This window comes from Ursus arctos, unplaced genomic scaffold (assembly GCF_023065955.2).
Source record: "Ursus arctos isolate Adak ecotype North America unplaced genomic scaffold, UrsArc2.0 scaffold_2, whole genome shotgun sequence".
Classification (NCBI taxonomy): Eukaryota; Metazoa; Chordata; class Mammalia; order Carnivora; family Ursidae; genus Ursus; species Ursus arctos.
The window spans coordinates 2,621,231-2,642,719 of NW_026622874.1; the positions used below are offsets into that span (position 1 = coordinate 2,621,231).

Genomic DNA, 21,489 nt, shown 5'->3' on the forward strand with positions numbered 1-21,489 from the left:
TCTGGGTAAATACCGAGTAGCACAATTGCTGTAATTAAAGGTAGAGAACAAATTGAGGGTTGATGGAGGGAGGTGGGTGGGAGATGGGCTAGATAGGTGATGGGTATTAAGGAGGGTGCTTGTCATGATGAGCACTGGGTGTTGTATGTAAGTGATGAATCGCTGAATTGTACTCCTGAAACCAGTATTGCACTGTATGTTATCTAACTAGAAATTAAATAAAAATTTGAAAAAAAAACCAAAACCCAAATCTGAACCCTAGCTATGCTGTTTTATTGATCTAAATCACTGGTTCTCAACCAGGGGTGATTTTTTCACCCAGGGGACATTTGGTAATTTACAGAGACATTTTCAGTTGTCACAACTGGTGGTGGTTGGGGGGGGGGTGGTTTCTATTGGCATCCAGTGGGTAGAAGACAGGGAGGCCACTGAACACACACAATGCAGCTCCTTACAGTAAAGAACTATCGGATGCAAACGTCAGTAGTGCTGGGTTGAGAAACCGTGACCTGGAAGTAGCAAGGCCTTGCTCATCGCCTTTGTCCTACAATAATCGTACTTGCGAGTAATTACGGTTAAGGATACTGATTGTCCTGGCTGGTGATTTTACCTGTGTTCTGCCAGTCTGGCTAGGATTACTTCTTTATCAGCCCAAAACATACCAGGTGTATCCTTCATAATGTATATAGCTGATCTCCTTGATTTGCCAACATCTACACATCCTCAATGACTTTCAGGCCACTGCTTTCTTAAGACCTTGACATTCTTATTCAGATTATCTTTCACTCCTGCGCCAACCACTTCAGCACATTTTTCGGCTGTTAGGGTCTTTTCTTTTATGATAGATTTTTCTTTTAGATCTTTTCGTTTCTGCACGTTACTTTTAATCCCGTTCGCTGTTATAATTGTCATTTCCAAGGCTGGCTTTGTCTGACTTTGGATTAGGCTGTTTTTATCTTGGTTGTCCTAGATGTCAGTCCCCTAGTAAATAGCGACAGCAATCTTCTGAACTATCTGAGGCCCAGTCAAGTGTGGACAGACACATGCATCTCTTATCTCGCTGTGGTTTCATTTTTCTGCTTGTCTGCCCTGCTCTCGGCTTGTTTTAAGAACTGCGGTGCATGTCGTATCTCAGCCTAGGGAGGTATGGCTCATTGCATGGTTTCTCAGAGACAGCTGGGCGCTGCCTGGGGAGTGGTTCCACCACCCCGTCACCGGGGTAATTCTTGTTCACATCTCCCTGTGCAGATGGAGAATGTAGACATGAATAATTCACGGTCTGTATATAAGTGATGATCCTTCCTAGACTGGGACATAGTTGTCTTTTGTTCAAAAACACCTTGGTGAAGAGAGGCCTGATGGTGAGCTGGGAGAGAGAATGGTGGGGAACTGGACTACAACAATGATTAAGACAGACTGAAATTGGGGGCGCCTGGGTGGCACAGCAGTTAAGCGTCTGCCTTCAGCTCAGGGTGTGATCCTGGCGTTGTGGGATCAGGCCCCACATCAGGCTCCTCTGCTAGGAGCCTGCTTCTTCCTCTCCCACTCCCCCTGCTTGTGTTCCCTCTCTCACTGGCTGTTTCTCTCTCTGTCAGATAAATAAATAAAATCTTTAAAAAAAAAAAAAAAAGACAGACTGAAATTGGCCAGCAGTCAGCAGCTCACTCACTTTTGGTGCTCATTGTACTGATTGGTGTTCAGATAGCGGACCTCCAGAAATATTATTTACTTACCTTATGTTCACGTGATGCTTTGGGACTCAGAGGTCCTATTTGGGTCTGTATTGATAATTAAGTTTATTTTCAGGCCGTGGTTGGTGCTGGAGAGAAGAAATCAGGATGCAGTGTGAAATACTCTTACTGTCCTCTCTGGAGAGAAGGGGAAATGAGTATTCTTTCTGTCTCTTGGTTATGGACGGATAAAGTTTGCCCATTCGCAATGGGATAGGAAATGATAACTAGAACCTCCTGTGTAATCCGGTTTGTAGCAGATAACGGCATGTAGGGTGTAGTGTTCTTTGTAAGGACTATAAAGCCTTCAGTTGCAGTTGTTCGGGCTGAAGAGCAATAGGGTTTCATCTGTTTGAACCATCTAAGCATTATTATTCCTCAGGATTAACTCTGTCTGTTACAGTGTATAATTATGTTGCTATGTGTATACTTGAAGAGCATTTAGAGTGTTTTGTAATATACTATTGAAATGACTTAAAAATATCACTTACCTTCTTAGTTTTAGGACACAGTTCTTGCAAATTCCTTCTCTTCCTCTCTGATCCTATCAACTGAAGTCAGTGATTGCAAAAACACCTCTATCTTGGGTATCACTTTTCCTTGGAATAGTTGATTTCAATATCTCACTATTTCACATAATAACTGTTTTCATAGTGTAATTTTAACATGTAATCTTTGAATGTCATAAATTCTACAAGAGTAAAGAAGAATATTGGGAAATGGGTTAAATGGGCTCATGAAACTCTGCCGTCATTGTAATCTGATAAAAGAACTCTACGTATAGAGATTTTCAGCTGAATTTTTTTCCAGATTTCCTTTCTTTTTCCTAATATAGCTTATTAGCTTTTAGTCAAATTAGGTGTAAATAAATAATTATCCTTTATCTTAGAAGTGAAATCATTTCATAGCTCCACAGAGCACACTTTTAATGTTAGTTAAACCCTCTGTTTCCTTTCTAATGGATGTACTAAAGATAAGTGCTTTATTCATAGATTATGGTGTAAATCTAAAGCTCTGTGAACCAAATTGCTTATTGTGTAGCATGTTGATTTTCCTTTTCCATTAACAAATCTCTTTAGAAAATACTAAGTTGTTGGAAAACTGCTACTTCTTATTTTGCTAAAACCAGGAATGTGTCTTATCCGGGTTTTTCTCAAACTCATGATGAGTAAAAAGAAAAAAAAAAAAAAAAAAACACCAAACCATCCCAAAAAACAAAACTCATGATGAGTAAGAGGAGGCCAGGCTTGGTTAGTATTCAGCTCCAACTGCCTGTCAGAGACAGGTCTGTGTGGAAATAGGATTGGTGTGTAGAGAGAAATGTAGTGATAAATTCAGTGAGTCTCTAGTGTAGTTAGTAATAAAATTTCACTGTTGAACCCTGACCTGAAAGACCTGCTTTCTTTAGTTTATCAAGAAATAAAATGAGTTGCTCTAAGTGAACAACCTATGTCAGATATTTTATAACTTAGATTATATATTTTTTCCTACTGAGTTACAGTTACTTTTTCTGTTCTAAACTTTGAAATTAATGAGTTTGGAGAAAATCTGTTTCTCAAGGTCCTGTAGAATATATGTTTGTAAATATGTTTTCATCCATGACTGGTAATGAAAAGATAGATGTTTGGTAACTCTCTTAGAGTTCCCATATAGGTAGCAAAGATGAGGAGCTTTTCTCCCGAGGACACAAGAAGAAGTAGACCTAAGTTGTCAAGGAAGAGCAAGAATGTCATTGGCCATCATTGTTACCAGTTGCTCCTTCTTAGGGAAAGTACTATCTCCTCCCCTCCAATATCTTAAGTATTGTTTCAATGGAGTCCATTTGAAATAGATTAGAGGGCACCTGGGTGGCTCAGTTGCTTAAGTGTCTACATTCAGCTCAGGTCATGATCTCAGGGTCCTGGGATCAAGACCTGCATCAGGCTCCCCACTCAGTGAGGAGCCTGCTTCTCTCTCTCCCTCTGGTGCTCCCCCTGCTTGTGCTCTCTCTCTCTCTCTAATAAATATATAAAGACTTTAAAAAAATTAAAAGTGTAAAAATTTTAAAAAATAGATAGATAATAGATATAGATGAATTTGCGTGGGAATTCATCTTTTTCTAACATACATTTCCATCTTAGATATATGTAGATGCTTGGTAAATCAATGAGTGGATTAAAAAATAACTTTCAAATATAGATGTCAAAATTTGAACAGGGTGACTGAAATCTGGGTCCCAGTTCTACCGTGCAAGGAACAGTTTTTGTTATAGTTAATGTTTTCTAAATAGGAACCAGTGAATTCAGTCCTAAGAGATTAGCAGAAACAACAAGTTTAAATGGAAAAAATAAATGGACCTTAATTAATGAAATTACTAATCGATTGCCTGGTTCTCCGGTTGTTAGGCATGTAAAAATATCCATAAAGTAGGATAGAATTCTCAGAAATGCCTTCGCTAGGGTGATTAGTATAGTTCTGTTTTTAATGTAAGGCTTGGACCCTTTGCTGAAAACCTTTTTGGGTATTTCACTGGATAATTATTTCAGTTCTCTATTACTGCATAAGAAACCACTGTAAAGCCTGGTGGCTGACAGCAACAACTGAAGGCATTTGGGTTGACGGGACCCAGCTGGACAGTTCTTCCTGTCTCTTTCATGCCTTTGCAGTGAGATGGCCTCCGGTGCTGGAGTCATCTGGAGGCTGCACTGGGCTGTCAGCAGGGTTGGGCCTCTCTTACCCATGTGGTCTCAGGGCCTCTCCTTTCCACATGGCCCCTTGGCAATCTCTCCAGCAGGGTAGGCAGGCTTCCTACTTAGTGGCTTAGGAATGATAAAAACAAGCCTTCCAGGAGGGAGGAAGCAGAAGCCACCAGACATTTAGAAAATGAAGCCCAGGGGCGCCTGGGTGGCTCAGTCAGTTAAGCTCCTTACTCTTGGTTTTGGCTCAGGTCATGATCTCACATGGTCATGGGATTGGGATTGAGCCAGGAGTGGGCTCCATACTAAGCAGGGAGTCTGCTTGTCCCTCCCCCTCCACCCCTCCCCTGCAGTCCCTCCCCTACTACCCCTTTCACGTGTGCACAGGGGTGCTTGTGAGTGCACACTTCTGAGTACCCTTTTGTGTGCGCGCTCTCTCTCTCAAATAAATAAATAAATCTAAAAAAAAAAAAAAAATGAAGCCTGGTCTGGCATGGTGTAACTCCTGCATTCTGTTGGTGAGTGCAAGTTACCCTTAGTTTCAACTTGGGAGGGGACAAGGGTAGAGGCCGGGTTTTTTGGGGGCACTATTCTAGAGATGAACTGCTATAGTATAATATACTGTAAGATACTTCGTTTTAGGCTGTAGTGTTAAGTATGTGCTAGTGAGTTTAAGCTTCAATTCTTAGTGGGTCCACTAGCCAAGAATTTCTACAGATGTGTAGTCAGCCAGCAGGACATAGGAAGGACGACACTGCAGAGGCAAGCACTGTAAGCACTTCATTCAGCTCTTCCGATCTGGATCAAAAGGAGGCCAGACAGTAGGCTGTCTCTCAGTTCAGGAGGGGCATCTGGCTCACAGGGGCAAATAGACTTCCCTGGGCGGGAACTTGGCGTGTGGGAGTCCCTCTTGCTAGTTCTGCCCACCACCCCGGTATCTCAAGGAGGGGAAGGGGAGCCCTTTCTGGGGTGGGATTGGTGTTTGGGGGGTGGGGGAGGAGCTATCCTATTCTATCCTCCTTGGCAGTAGGGCTATATAGGGTGAATATCCACCACTGACGTGTCAGGGACGTTAGGGATCATCAGGTCTCACCTCTGACCCACGAACTGCATCCCTGTCTTCCTCAGCACTGTCCTCAGCAAGCTGGAAACAAATCTCTGCTTGTTTCCATAAAGTATGAGACACAATGGGTTCTCCTTTAGAAACTGCCTTTTGGAGTAAGTGTACACGTGGCCGCCCAGACTGTCATCATGTTGTTGCAGAGCGCGCGAACAGAAGCATTCACCAGCTGCAGTGTGCCCTGAGGGAAGGTGGTGTCGCTGTTGGGGAAGAGGCGCCGGGTCCCACATGTAGTAGCGGTGTAGAAAATGAGGACCCTGGGATGGCCTGGCACGAACTGCAACACAGCCATGCCGGTGAGTGCGAGTGGGTGTCAGTCCTAGTCTGAATGACACACAGTGAATATTTCAGCTCCGTACAGTAAGGACTACAGGCCGTCCCAGCTCTGCAGGTGGCGTTTTCTTCCTGAAACACAGATTAGCTGATATAATTCCCTTGCTGAATATTTTTCCTTTGACTTCATGGTGCCTATAGGCTGACGTCCAAAATCCTTTCTATGTCAGAGCAATGTTTTCTCAGCATGGCTCCAAGCTACCTCTCCAGCTTCGTATTTCTATCCTCCTCCACACTATCCATCTCTCAAGCCCTGTTCTAGTCATAGCAGCCTCCTCGCCCGGCTTCTGTGCTTATGCCATCCCTTGTAACTGGGATTTTTCTCACCCTTTTCTGCTTGGTAATCTTCTGTTCATCCTCTCTAAAAGCAGGCATGATTAGGTGTGTCCTCCTCTTATAACACTGTGACTAGCCATAGAGCTACATGGAAACTTACTACATAGTTTTGTATCTGTCAGTGGATCTCTCTTGCTCCGTAGACTCTTAGCTTTTAAGTGGTAGAGGTTTTCTCATGTCTGCCTTTGGACCCCCAGCCCATTGCACAGTTGTTGATGCATAAAACATGTTTACACTGTGTTTGTTAGATGGATGGAAGCGTGGATGGGTGGTGATAAGCCGCGGATCCATGGGAAGGCTAATGAAAGCCATTGTGTTTGCTCTGCAGTCAATCAGCTCAAAGCTTTGTTGCACCAGCAGGCAACTAAGGAAAGTGAGGTGTCTCCATCAAGAAGACGAAATGTGTCCCCTCTGGTGCGTATCAACATTTGCAACCTGACAAGAGCATTGTCTTTCTATGTTTTTGGGTTTTTTTGAAGATTTTATTTATTTATTTATTTATTTAGAGAGAAAAAGCATGAATGGAGGGAGGGGGAAAGGGAGAAGGAGAGAGAATCTCAAGCAGACCCCACGCTCAGTGTGGAGCCCAACATGGGACCTGATCTCATGACACTGAGATGGTGACCTGAGCTGAAATCAAGAGTCGGACGCTTAACCGACTGAGCCACCCAGGTGCCCTCTAAGTGTGTTTCAGCTCTACAGTGTTGTTTTAGTAGTGTATGTTCTCGACAAATTCTGAGCAGGACATTCTAATAGCATAAAGCATTAAAAGAAATTATCTCCCCTCTGATTATTTTGGCTGAAGAAGAGAGACTTCCATGGCAGAGGGAATCCTGAGTTTTAAATTTATCGTTCGCTTGAAAAATGTAAGTGAGGAAACAGTTTGGAGAATTTACTTTGCAACTGTTAGCAAATATTAAAAAAAGGAACAATCTATGGGAAGGGATAGCTCTTTCTTTTTTATGGGGTCATATCGATATCCCATCTTTTTTTGAATTTACTTAATTATATTTCTAGCTGTCCTTTGTAATATTTATTTTGAATGTCAAAGCCAAAGTATATAATCTTATTCTGCATTTTAAAATACGTGGTTATAAAATTGCAAAATGTGAGAAGCTATACTTTATTTTTTTCTGAAGTTGTTTTTTACTGCTATTGCTTTGACAGAGTGAACTATTCCTGAATGAAGCAATGTGGTATGCTAATGCCTGAGACAGATGTGAGGGAGGGATAGGTATGAGGGAAGGATTTGGCCAGGTTTAAATGGTCAAAATAACGGTCTAGGCCTTAGGTCTATCTGGGCCTATTACTTACTGTCTAGAAGGGTATTATGCCTCACAGTGTTTCTGTAATAATAAGGTAAGAACATATACTTAAAATTCTTTAGAAACCTATGCAGTCTGACACAAATCTAACGTGTCGAAGTAGCAATAAGTACCTTGCATTTTCAGTGTGTGTGACAGTTGGATACCAGGGCTGCACGGTAGAAACTGTGGAGACGTGTCGCTTTACTCACAGCTGCAATGTTGTAACCATACCCCCATATTAACACTTCACTCCAGCCTGACGCATATCATCATGCTTACTTCCCACTTTAGAGACGTGTACTGCAGGCCCCTATTCAATATTTATGGCTATCAGTTATAATTTTAATACAGCATTTCACCATTCAGTAAATGTATTCCTGTGGAGACCTGGTTTACAGAATGCTCTTAAGCACACAGTGGGTAGAGCTCTTTCAGGTCTAGTAGACGAAGTTGCTCTGTCTGTTGAATGCTCAGGCATACGCATTAGCATTTTAAAGGTACAACGGAGCAGTGATATTACAGAGCTGGTTGAATCCGGGTAGCAGGAGAAGCCTCATGAAGAGTGTCATCAGTTCAGTATATGCAGCATACACTTCACACATCCCCGTGTCTGTTTATACGCAGCTACGTGGGAGGGTGCAACGTAGACTCTGGCTGTATTAGCCCACGTGGAATGATTACAAGCCAGAGTGATAATAAGCAGTGCTGGAAGGTTTAGAAGCACTTCAGATGCACTTTCCTCTTCTTTTCTTTTTTAAGATTTTATCTGTTTGCGAACGAGCGAGAATGTGAGCGGGGGAGGGGGGAAGATGCAGAGGGGGATGGAGAGGGAGTGGGGAAAGAATCTGAAGCAGACTCTGCACTCAGCACCGAGCCCGACTTGGGGCTCGATCTCACAACCCTGAGATTATGACCTGAGCCGAAACCAAGAGTGGGATGCCCAGCCGACTGAGCCACCCAGGCGCCCCTTAGATGCACTTTCATAGCCAGCATGACATATCAGAAACACATGGCTCTCTTGACATGAAACTGACGCACTGTTGAGATGGAAAATATATCCACACATTATGACTTATGTTTGTGAAATGTGGCTATCCAGACTATAAGAAACCCTTACATATACAGGTGATTTCATTTTCCACACAGTATTAGCTTGTGTTTTTAAAATTTTTTACATAGACTATCCTACATGTACCCACAGTAATATTTAATTCTTATTTGCCTATGTTCTGGACCCATTTCTATTAATATAAAATTATTATAATTAATTGCTTTCTAGTCACCAGAGATAATCCATTTAATTAAAGTTACTTTGGTTTTTAAATTTCTTTAATATGCCAAAAAGCAAAATTCTACTTATTTATTCTGCCACGAGAGCTGGTCCTTCGTTGTTAGGAATTTCTAGCAGACTGAGAAACAATGATCAGGTGTCTCATCTCCAGCTTTCTCTGGGTTCATTTCACTGGTTGACACTCATTCTCCCTTCCCGATTTCCTCTTCTCCTTAAAAAATATCATGGAATGATAAATGATTCTAGAAGCCACATTGTAATCATTTGAGGAGAGAGTAGGGTATACATTAAAGTCAATGCAGGAATGCTGCAGAGGGATGGAGAATGAACACGTCTTCTGCGGTCTGTTTGCTGGACTCCTGGTGCAGGGTAGCTGTCGGTTTCCCGAGGGTCCTGCTTTAGCACTCTAGGTGTGGCGGCTCCATACTCCAGACCAGCATAGCCTCAAATTGCCTTGAGTACTAGGGTCAAAAATCAGAAACCACACTTTGCTAACGTACTCCTTTGTAGATAGAATTTTACCTTGTGGAGACACCTGGCAGCAAACCCTTGTCTAAAGAATCCCTTCAGCAGGCAGCTGGTCTGCCGTTTTAGCTAGCAGTGCTCTCACCTGGCAGTTTCTTGAAGAGAATTGTCTGTTTATCTCCGCATTGCTGAATGGGGTGTCACATTTCCAGATGGCTCTGGTAGGCAGTTCTTCCCAAGCCAATGAGACTACACCAGCATTTTTCCATTTGCCACATACTTTTTATAACAACTTTCACTTTCCATCTTAAAAAAAAAAAAAAAGATATTCATATCCCTGAATCTTATCTGTTTGTGGAATTTACAGGATAGAGAAAGAAATGCTATTGGCCACAATGTGATCTACCCCATGTTTGTATGACATCAGTACTAAATTGAGGGTGGAGTGGTATTACCTGCTTCTTTGCTAAATCCAAACATGCTTAATTTGTGTTTGTTTTCATTTTTTGCCTTAGAGGTCATCAGAGTATGAGGAAGCCAATATGCCTACTGTATACAATCTTGTTCCTATCATCAATGACCAGTCTCAGTACATTCATCATTTAGAGGCAGAAGTCAAGTTCTGCAAGGTAAGCTTCTCATTCAAAATTCAAACGCTACTAAATTAAAGTTTCTATTAATGATACCTTATATGAAAATTTGCTATTATTAGTCTTCACGTGTATTGCCCTACATTGACAGTTGTTATGTTTACATGTTTGAAAAGACTGGTACGTTACAGGGGCTTCCCCAGCCGGGGAATGATACTCCTGACCTTGCCATTTCTGATTGCTTCACTTCCCAGTGGCCCATAACTGTGTCTAACATTTTGATAATGTGCTCTCATGTTTCGGGTTTGTGCTTTCCACCCCACGTTCTTTAGCACAGCTGATGGGAAATGCTTTGGGGTGGTAATACCAGTCAGTCTCCCACACTCGTCAACCCGCGGTTCTGAACTGCTGACTCGATCTCCCCTATTGTCAGCCTGAAGGTTCCTACCTTAGAGTCGAATGAGAATGGCTCGTGGGGGTACTGATAACAATGATCAAGAAACCAGATGTGTCCCCTACGGCTTGTAATGCCAGATGTTCAACTATATGCAGTTTGGTAAAGTCATTAATGCCATCGGAGCCTTTATGCCTTTCCAAACTACGTGTTATAGTTTTTCTTCCTTTTTTATTCAATATTAATATATCATATTTTTTACATTTTGGTTCCTTTTCCAAGGTGCAGGATTTCGGAAACCTTTAGACATTTCAATGTCCTGACTTTCCAAGAAATTCCCCATCTTAGCATGTTGCTGTGTCTTCATTCTTGGAGAATATAATCATTATTGCACAAGTATTCTTGGATTACCAAAAAGGCTGAAATAATATCCTAGGACTCATTCCCTTAACAAGCTCCTGTTAATCTCTAAGATGCTATGGGTAAAGCTTAAAAGACATTGTATGGGAGTTTTACCTCTACCCTCTTAGGATTTTTGGCTGTGAATCATAATTAAATTAAGGTAAAACAGATTAACAGGATGAAAATATATACATTTATTTGTTTTTTTATTATCGAAGTATAATCAACATACAATATTAATTTTAGGCGTACAACATATTGATTGAACAATCCCATATATTACTCAGTGCTCACCACGGTAACTGTAGTTACCATCTGTCAGAGTACAATGTCGTTACAATGTTATTGACTGTAGTACCTGTCTGTACTTTTCATCTCTGTGATTCATTTCTTTTATAACTGAAAGTTTGTACCTCTTAATCCCCTTTATCTGTTTCACCCATATCCCTACCCACCTCCCCTCCGACAACCACCAGTTCTCTATATTTGAGTCTTTGTTTGTTCTTTCATTTTGTTTTTAGATTCCACATAAAAGTGAAATCATATGGTATTTGTCTTCCTCTGTCTGATTTATTTCACTTAGAATGATACCCTCTAGGTCCATCCATATTGTCACAAATGCAAGATCTCATTCTTTTTTATGGCTGAGTAATATTCTATTCCATATATACATATATATATGCATATGGATACACACACACACACATCCCATCTTCTTTATCCATTCTTCTATCAATGCATATTTGGTTACTTCCGTGTCTCGACTACTACTGCAAATACTGCTGAAGTAAACAGAGAGGTGCATAGATCTTTTTGGATTTAAGTCAGTTGAGGTAAATACCTGGAGTGAAATTACTAGATCATATGGTATTTCTGTTTTTAATTTTTTTGAGGACCCTCCATACTGTTTTCCACAGTGGCTGCACCAATTTATATTCCCACCAACAGTGCATGAAGATTGCCTGTTGCCCCAGCCTCATCAATACTTGTTAGTTCTTGTCTTTTTGGTATTAGCCATTCTGACTGGTGTGAGGTGATATCTCATTGTAATTTTGATTTTTATCCCCTCATGATGAGTGATGTTGAGCATCATTTCATGTCTCTGTTGGCCATGTGTATGTCTTCTTTGGACCTTCTATTCAGGTCCTCTGCCTGTTTTTAAATCAGATCATTTACTTTTTTTGGTATTGAATAGAACAAGTTCTTTATATACTTTGGATATTAACCCCTCATCAATATTATCATTTGCAAATCTCTTCTCCCATTCATGAGGTTGCCTTTTTGTTTTGTTGGTGATTTCCTTTGCTGGGCAAAAGCTTTTTATTTTGGTTTCCGTTGCCTGAGGAGACATAGCCATAAACATGTTGCTGATCCAAGAGATTACTGCCTATGTTTTTTCTTTTAAAAGTTTTATGGTCTCACATGTAGCTGTTTAATCCATTTTGAGTATATTTTTATGTATGGTGTGAGAAAGTGGTCCAGTTTCATTCTTTTACATGTAGCTGTGCAGTTCCCAGCACCATTTGTTGAAGAGACTATCTTTTTTCCATTGGATATTCTAGCATCCTTTGTCATAGATTAAGTGACCATATATTCATTGGTTAATTTCTGGGCTCTCTATTCTGTTCCACTGATCTGTGTCTATTTTTGTGCCATTACCATACTGTTTTGATTACTATAGCTGTATAGTATATCTTGAAATCTGGGATTGTGATATCTCCACCTTTGTTCTTCTTTCTCAAGATTACTTTGACTATTTAGGGTCTTTTTGTTTCCATACAAATGTTAGGATTATTTATTCTAGTTCTGTGAAAAATGCTGTAAGTATTTTGATACAGATTACATTGACTCTGTAGATTGCCTTGCGTAGTATGGCCATTTTAATGGTATTTATTCTTCCAGTCCATAAGCATGGGCTATCTTACCATTTGTTTGTAACTTTTTCAGTTTCTTTCATCAGTGTTCTATAGTTTTCAGAGTACAGGTCTTTCACTTCCTTGGTTAGGCTTATTCCTAGGTATTTTATTCCTTTTGGTGCATTGTAAATGGGATCGTTTTAATACAAGTTTTATGTGACATGGGAACTCTCATAAGGAAATGATGACCCAAAGAAATGGCAAAACCGAAATGCTTTTATACTATGTTGAACAAAGAGAGGCAATGTGGAAACATAACTAAAGTATATGGGGAGATTAAAGGAAGATGAGTTATTTTAATGAGGTCTGTTCGCACAGATTCCTCTCAGCCTCCACTCCCTCTGGTGATAAGAATGTTTCTTTCTTCCTCATATGCAGAGGACATTTTTCACATGGGAGTTTTATCTCCTGCTTCCAGGAAGAAAGGGAAGGTCAATCTTTTTTGTATCTGCTGTTTTATAAGTGCCTTTAGCTCAAAATAATTCTTTTTTCACAAGGTGGCATATTTTGGGGTGGCAGACTCTACCACAATACAAATTGTAATAAACTTACCATCTAGGTGTGGGACGCCTGGGCGGCTCAGTGCATTAAGCGTCTGCCTTCAGGTCAGGTCATGATCCCAGGGTCCTGCATTGGGCTCCTTGCTCAGCAGGGAGCCTGCTTCTCCCTCAGCCTGCCATGCTCCCCCCCCCCCCGCCCCCCCCCCCAGCTTGGGCTCTCTCTCTTTCTTTCTGACAAATAAATAAATGAATTTTTAAAAAAAATAAAATAAACTTACCATCTAGTTGGGAAGAGAGTCCTAATGCTTATGGGCGCCATAGCAACAGCAGAGAGAGTATAATGTAGTCCGCGTTCTGTAGTATTAACTTAAATTATAATAAGAGTAGAAAGGTACTAAAAGCTGGAGTTTTGGGGGGTGTTTTTCTGGGAGAGGATAATCTTAAAGGAGTAGGATCGTTTAGATCAGCAGAGGGAAGATGAAAGAGTTTCGTAGAGAAAACAGCTACACTGAAAGGACATATTCAGGGTGAATATGGATTATTTATGGGGGACACAAGGCATCTATTATAAATTCCTGCAGTAGAGGATGTCTGTTAGATAAATTAAGGGTGCTGGGTGGCTCAGCGGTTAAGCGTCTGCCTTCGGCTCAGGTCGTGATCCCAGGGTCCTGGGATTGAGCCCCGCATTGGTCTCCTTGCTCAGCGGGGAGTCTGCTTCTCCCTCTGCCTCTGCTGCTCCGCCTCTTTGTGCTCTCTCTCTCTCTCTCTCTCCATCAAATAAATAAATAAAATGAAAAAAAAAGAAATTATTAAAAGGAGGGGTACCTGGTCAGCCTCAGTTGGTGAACCATCTGCCTTTGGCTCAGGTCATGATCCTGGGGTCCTGGGACTGAGTCCTGCATTGGGCTCCCTGCTCAGCTGGGGAGTCTGCTTCTCCCTCTCCCTCTGCCTGCCGCTCTGCCTGCTTGTGCTCTCTTTCTGTCAAATAAATAAATAAAATCTTTAAAAAAAACCCAAATTATTAAAATGATGCTGAACTAGGAAAATGGAAGATTATAAAAGCCTCAAAAGGTAGACGGAGTATATATTTGATACATTTTAACAAGGGAATAATAGAATAAAAGTAACATTTAAGTGCTTAGAAATAGTTTATTAGTTTTTTAAAAATTTTATTTAATTTTAATAATTTTTAAATTTTTTATATCCTTTTTAAATTTATTTTTTGTTTTTAAAAGTATTTATTTTCTTATTAAATTTTTATTTATTTATTTTTTTAAAGATTTTATTTATTCAAGAGAGAGAGAGAGACAAAGCAGGTGAGGGGAGGGGCAGAGGTAAAAGCAGACTCCCTGCTGAGCAGGGAGCCCGATGCGGGACTCAATCCCAGGACCCTGAGTTCATGACCTGAACCGAAGGCAGACACTTAACCGACTGAACTACCCAGGCGCCCCAAATTTTATTTTATTATTTTATTTTTATTTTAAGTAAACTCCATGCCACACGTGGTGCTTGAACTCACAACCCGGAGATCAAGAGTCACATGCTCTATCAGCTGACCCAGCCAGGCACCCCTAAGTTTTTACTTACATTCCAGTTAGTTAACATACAGTGTGTTAGTTTCAGGTATACAATATAGTGATTCAACACTTCCATACAATACCCAGTGCTTATCATGACAGGCACCGTCCTTAATCCCCATCCCCTATTTCACCTATCCCTCACCCACCTCCCTTCTGGTCACCATCAGTTTGTTCTCATAGCTAAAAGTATGTTTCTTGGTTTGCCCCCCCTTTTTTCCCTTTGTTCATTTGTTTTGTTTCTTAAATTCCACTTCTGAGTGAACTCGTGTGGTATTTGTGTTCCTCTGCCTGACTTATTTCCCTCAGCATCATACTCTGTAGCTCCATCCATGTCATTGCAAATGGCTAGCTTTATTCTCTTTCATGGCTAATCTCCCATTGTATAATATATACCACTTCTTTTTTACCCATTCATCAGCTGATGGACACTTGGGCTCTTTCCATAATTTGGGTATTGTTGATAATGCTGCTATAAACATTGGGGAGCATGTATCCCTTTGAATTAGTATTTTTATATTCTTTGCGTAAATAGTTATTTACTGCTGCAGTTGCTGGATGGTAGGATAGTTCTATTTTTAACTTTTGAAGAGCTTCCATTCTGTTTTCTAGAGTGGCTGCACCAGTTTGCATTCCCACCAACAATGTAAGAGGATTCCCTTTTCTCCACATCCTTGCCAACACCTGTTTTATCTTGTGTTGCTGATTTTAGCCATTCTGACAGGTGTGAGGTGATATCTCATTGTAGTTTTATATTGTAGTTTTGATGTGTATTTCCTTGATGATCAGTGATGTTGAGCATCTTTTCATGTGTCTGTTGGCCATCTGTATGTCTTCTTTGGAAAAATGCCTATTTGTGTCTTCTGCCCATTTTTAACTGGGTTATTTGGTTTTTTGTTTTTTTTTTAAGATTTTATTTGAGAGAGAGAGCCTGACTGGGGGGTTGGGGAGGAGACCTCAGCCAGGAGCCTGACCCAGGGCTTGATCCCAGGACCCTGAGATCATGACCTGAGCCAAAGGCAGATGCTTAACCGACTGAGCCACCCAGATGCCCCTGGATTATTTGTTTTTTGAGTGTTGAGTTTGATAAGTTCTTTATATATTTTGGATACCAGCCCTTTATCAGATGTGTCATTTGCAAGTATCTTCTGCCATTCCATGGGTTGCCTTTTAGTTCTGTTGATTGTTTCTCTCACTGTGCAGAAGCTTTTTCATTTTGATATAGTCCTAATAGTTTATTTTTGCTTTTGTTTCCCTTGACTCAGAAGACATATCTGGAAAGAACTTGCTGTGGCTGTTATCAAAGAGGTTACTGCCTATGTTCTCCTCTAGGATTTTATGGTTTCAGGCCTCATACTTAGGTATCCATTTTGAATTTATTTTTATGTATGGTGTAAGAAAGTGGTCCAGTTCCATTCTTTTGCCCTTAGCTGACCAGTTTTCCCAACACTGTTGAAAAGACTGTCTTTTCCCTATTGGATATTCTTTCCTGCTTTGTCAAAGATTAATTGACCATATACTCGTGGGTTCAATTCTGGGTTTTCTGTTCTGTTTTAGTGATTTTTGTGTCTATTTTTATGCTAATACCATACCATTTTGAGCACTATAGCTGTGTAATATAGCTTGAAGTCAGGAATCTTGATGCCTCCAGCTTTGCTTTTCTTTTTCAAAGATGCTTTGGCTACTTGGGGTCTTCTTGTTTGTTCTAGCTCTGTGAAAAATGCTGTTGGTATTTTGATAGGGATTGCATTAAATTTGTAGATTGCTTTGGATGCTATAAACATTTTTACAATATTTGTTCTTCTAATCCATGGGCAAGGAATGTCTTTCCATTTTTTTGTGTCATCTTTAATTTCTTTCATCAGTGTTTTGTAGTTTTCAGAGTACAGGTCTTTCACCGCTTTGGTTAGGTTTAGTCCTAGTATCTTACTGTTTTTGGTGCAAATGTAAATGCGATAGATTCCTGAATTTCTCTTTCTGCTGCTTCACTGTTGGTGTATAGAAATGCAACAGATTTCTGTACGTTGATTTTGTATTCTGTGACCTTCCTGAACTCATGTATAAGTTCTAGCAGTTTTTTGGTAGAATTTTTCAGGTTTACCATATAGAGTATCATGTCATCTGCAAATAGTGAAAGTTTTACTTCTTTCTTGCCAATTGGGATGCCCTTTATTTCTTTTTGTTGTCTGATTGCTGTGGCTAGGACTTCCAGTATTATGTTTCAGAAAAGTGGCAAAAGTGGACATCCCTGTCTTGTTCTTGACCATAGAGGAAAAGCTCTCAGTTCTTCCCCATTGAGGATGATATTAGCTGTGGGTTTTTGATATATGGCCTTTATCATGTTGAGTCACGTTCCCTTTAAACTGACTTTGTTGAGGGTTTTTGCCATGAGTGGATGTTGTACTTTGTCAAATGCTTTTTTGGCATCTATTGAAATGATCGTATGGTTCTTACCCTCTCTTGTATTAATGTGGTGTATCATGTTGATTGATTTGCAAATACTGAACTACCCTTGCAGCCCAGGAATAAATTCCACATGATTGTGGCGAATGATTTTTTTAAATGTATTGTTGGATTTGGTTTGCAAGTATTTTATTGAGAATTTTTGCATCTGTGTTCAGCAGGGATGTTGGCCTATAGGTCTCTTTTCTAGTAACGTCTTTATCTGGTTTTGGCATAAGCGTAGTGCTGGCCTCATAGAGTGAATTTGGAAGTTTTCCTTTCTTTTCTATTTTTTGGGATTAGTTTATAGTTATTAACTCTTCTTTAAGTGTGTGGTAGAAATATTTTATTAGTTTTTTTTAAATTAATAGATTTTATTTATTTTTTTTTAAATAAAGATTTTTATTTATTTATTTGTCAGAGAGAGAGACAGCCAGGGAGAGAGGGAACACAAACAGGGGGAGTGGGAGAGGAAGAAGCAGGCTCCCAGTGGAGGAGCCCAATGTGAGGCTAGATCCCAGGACCCTGGGATCACGCCCTGAGCCGAAGGCAGACGCTTAATGACTGAGCCACCCAGGCACCCCAATAGACTTTATTTTTTAGATCAGTTTAAGGTTTACAGAAACATTGAGTGGAAAGTACCTAGAGTTGCCATGTACTTCCCCTTCATACCTCCTTAGCAGTTTTTGCTGTTATTAACAGCATGTATCAATGTGGCACATTTGTTTCAATTGATGAACCAATATTATTACATTATTATTTGCTAAATTCCACATTTACCTTAGTGCTCACTCTTTGTGTCATACATTTCATAGCTTTTGAAAAATGTATAATGACGTGTATCCATCATTACAGTAGCAAAGAGAATAGTTCCACTGCAGTAAACATCATCTGTGCTCCATTTAATCATCTCTCCTTCCTTACCCGCCAGATCCCGGCAACCGCTGATCTCTTTCCTTGTCTCCACAGTTTTGATTTTTCAGAATGTCATGTAGTTGGAATCATATAGTTTGCAGCCTTTTCAGACTGGCTTCACTGACTTAGTAATAGGCATTTAAGTTTCCTTCATGTCTTTTCATGGCTCAATAGCCTTTTTTTAATCCCTGGGTAAAATTCTGTTGTATGGATATAACATAGTTTGGTTTTTCCATTCATCCTTTGAAGGACATCTTGCTTGCTTCCAAGTGTTGGCAACTATGAACAACACTGCTATAAATATTCATGTGCAGGTTTTTGTGGATATAAATTTTTAACTCATTGGAGTAAATATCAAGAAACTCAATTGCTGGATTATATGATAAGAGTATTTTTAGTTTTGTAAGAAGCTGTCAAACTTCTTCCAAAGTGGCTCTACCATTTTGCTTTTTCACCAGCAATAAATGAGAGTTCTTGATGGTCCACATCCTTGCCAGCATTTGGTGTCATCAGTGTTTTGGATACTTATGTACTTGAGGTGTGTTTTAATTTAAATTCCCTGATGACATATAGTATTGGACATTATTTTCCTGTACTTATTTTCCATTTATATACTTTCTTTTTTAAAATTGGGTTGTTTATTTTCTTATTATTGAGTTCTAAGAGTGCCTTATATGTTTTGGATACTGGTCATTTATCAGCTATGTCTTTTGCAGTTCTTTTCTCCTCGTCTGTGGCTCATCTTTGATTTTCTTAACAGTGTCTGTCATAGAGCAGAAGGTTCTAATTTCAGTAAAGTCCAGTTTATCAGTTTTTCTTTCAAAGATTTTGCTTTTGGTATTCTATTTAAAAATCATTGCCGAACCCAAGGTCATCAGTATTTTCCCCATTCTTCTATAATTTTGTGTTTTATATTTAGATCTATGCTCCATTTGAGTTAATTTTTGTGGAAAGTGTAAGATCTCTGTCTAGATTATTTTTTTTTCTTTTCTCTTCTTTTCTTCTTCTTCTTCTTCTTCTTTTTTTTTTTTTACCCTGCTTGTAGATATCCAGTTGTTTCAGCACCATTTGTTGAAAAGACTGTTTCCATTGAATTGCCTTTGCTTCTTTATAAAGATCAGTTGACTATATTTATTTGAATCTATTTCTGGGCTCACTTCTCTGTCCCCTTGATCTATTGGTCTATTCTTTTGCAAATACCATACTGTCTTGATTATTGGAACTTTATAGTAAGTCTTGAAGTTGGGTAGTGTCAATCTTCTGATACTGTTCTTCTCATTATGGTGTTAGCTATTTGGGTCTTTTGCCCCTTTATATAAATTAAAATCGGTTGGTAAATATCCACAAAATGACATGCTGGATTTTGATTGAGATTGTGTTGAATCTATAAAGCAGGTTGGGAACTGACATGTTGACAATACTGAGTCTTTCTGTGCATGTACATGGAATGTCTTTCCATTTATTTAGGTATTCCGTGATTTCTTATTCAGAGTTTTGCAGTTTTATTCATATAGATCTAGTACATATTTTGTGAGATTTATACCTCAGTATTTCAATTTTTTAATGTGTTAATGTAACTGGTAATGTGTTCTTATTTCAAATTCTAAGTACTATTGCTAATATATGAGAAAACAATCGACTTCTCTATATTAACCTTGTAATCTGCAGCCTTGCTAGAATCACTTTTTCTAGCTGTTTTTTCATTCTTTGAGATTTTCTTTGTAGAGAATCATGTCAAGTTTAAACAAAACCAGATGTCTTTTTAAAAAATTATTTCTTCCTTTCCAGTATATATGGTTTTTATTTCTTTGTCATATCTTGTTGCATTAGCTAGGATTTTTAGTATGATGTTGAATAGGAGTGATGTGAAGGGACATACTTGCCTTGTTCTTGTTCTTAGTGGGAAACTGTCTATAGTCTCACGACTGAGTAGGACGTTAGCTGTATGTTATTTATAGATGCTGTTTATAAATTTGAGGGTGTTTTCCTCTATTTCTCGTCTGCTGAGAATTTTTATATTGAATGGCTCCTGGAGTTTGTCACTTGCATTTTCTGTCTATTGTTATGATCATAAATGATTTTTCTCACTTGTTGATGTGATGGATTACATTAATTCATTTTCAAATATTGAACCAAACTTGGATACCTAGAATAAATTCCATTTTGTCCTGTTGTATAATGTATTATACAACATTATGTATGTTTATACATAAACATGTATATTTATACATCATTATGTTTGCTTTGCTGATATTTCGATGAGGATTTTTGTATTTATCTTCATAAGCTGTATTATCAGTCTCTAGTTTTCCATTCCTGTAGTGTCTTCACCTGGTTTGGGTATTAGGGTAATGCTGGTTTCAAGAATGAGTTAGGAATTATTCCTTTGGATATTTTATGGAAGATGTTGTAAATAATTGGTATAATTGTAAAAAATTACTTAAATTTTTTGCATAATTCACAAATGAACTAATGGCAGGCCTGGTGCTTTCTGTTTTGAAAGGTTACTAATAATTGATTAATTTGCTTTGATAGGTGTAGGACTTGTTCAGACTATGTCTCCTGTGAGTTTTGATAGATTGTGTCTTTTAAGAAATTGGTCTGTTTTATCTAAATTATAAAATTTATGGGCATAGAGTTGTTCATGGTATTCCTTTGTTATCCTTTTAATGTCCATGGGATCTATAACGATGACCCCTCTTTCATTTCTGATGTTAGTAATTTGTGTCTTCTCCCTTTTCTTCTTGGTTAGCCAGGCTAGAGTCTAGAGTCTTACCAGTTTTATTGATCATTTCAAAGACCCAGCTTTTGGTTTTATTGCTTTTCTCTATTGATTTTCTATTTTTAATTTCTTTGATCTCTACTCTAATTTTTATTATACTTCTGCTTACTTTGGATTTAATTTACTCCCCATTTTTTTTAAAGTGTCCTAAGACAGAAGCTTAGATGATTGATTTGGAATCTTTCTTCTTTTCTAATGTTTTTCACTGATATTGTTGTATCTCACAAATCTTGGTAAGTTGTATTTTCATTTTTATTTAGTTCAAAGTATTTTTATATTTTTCTCGAGACATTGTCCTTGATGTCCTGTACGTTATTTAGAAATGTTGTTTAATCACCAAGTGTGTTGGGAGTGTTCCAGCCATCTTTCTGTTACTGATCTCTAGTTTAATTCTAGTGTGGTCTGAGAACATACTTTTTATGATTTCTATTCTTTTTCATTTGTTAAGGTGTGTTTTTAGGCCCAGGATGTGGTATGTCTTGGTGACTGTTCTGTTTTAGCTTAAGAAAGTGTATTCTCTTGTTGGATAAAGTATTCTATAAATGCAATTTAGACCCAGTTGACGGCTGGTGCTGCTCTGTTCAACTACGTACCTCTCAGCGTTTTGCCAATCGACAAGATCTGTTGGACCTGTCAATTACTGACAGAGGGGTTTTGAAATCTCCAGCTGAAATAGTGGATTCATCTATTTATTTTTACAGTTCTATCAGTTTT

At 39.1% G+C, this 21,489-nt stretch overlaps 1 protein-coding gene across 11 annotated transcripts in view; it reads left to right on the top strand.

Moving 5' to 3' along the window:
- The window catches only part of SDCCAG8 (SHH signaling and ciliogenesis regulator SDCCAG8), a 225,179-nt gene that overhangs the window by 7,393 nt on the left and 196,297 nt on the right, over nucleotides 1-21,489 (top strand). For 7 of the 11 annotated variants that reach the window (XM_026509571.4, XM_048225151.2, XM_048225150.2 and 4 more), the window contains exons 2-4: nucleotides 5,669-5,821; nucleotides 6,523-6,608; nucleotides 9,773-9,886. In XM_026509571.4, the coding sequence (XP_026365356.2) occupies nucleotides 5,669-5,821; nucleotides 6,523-6,608; nucleotides 9,773-9,886 (353 nt within the window). Of the gene's footprint in view, nucleotides 1-5,608; nucleotides 5,822-6,522; nucleotides 6,609-9,772; nucleotides 9,887-21,489 lie in introns of those variants that run through there. The other 4 variants (XM_044388005.3, XM_048225154.2, XM_044388003.3 and 1 more) reach the window with 3 other exon arrangements.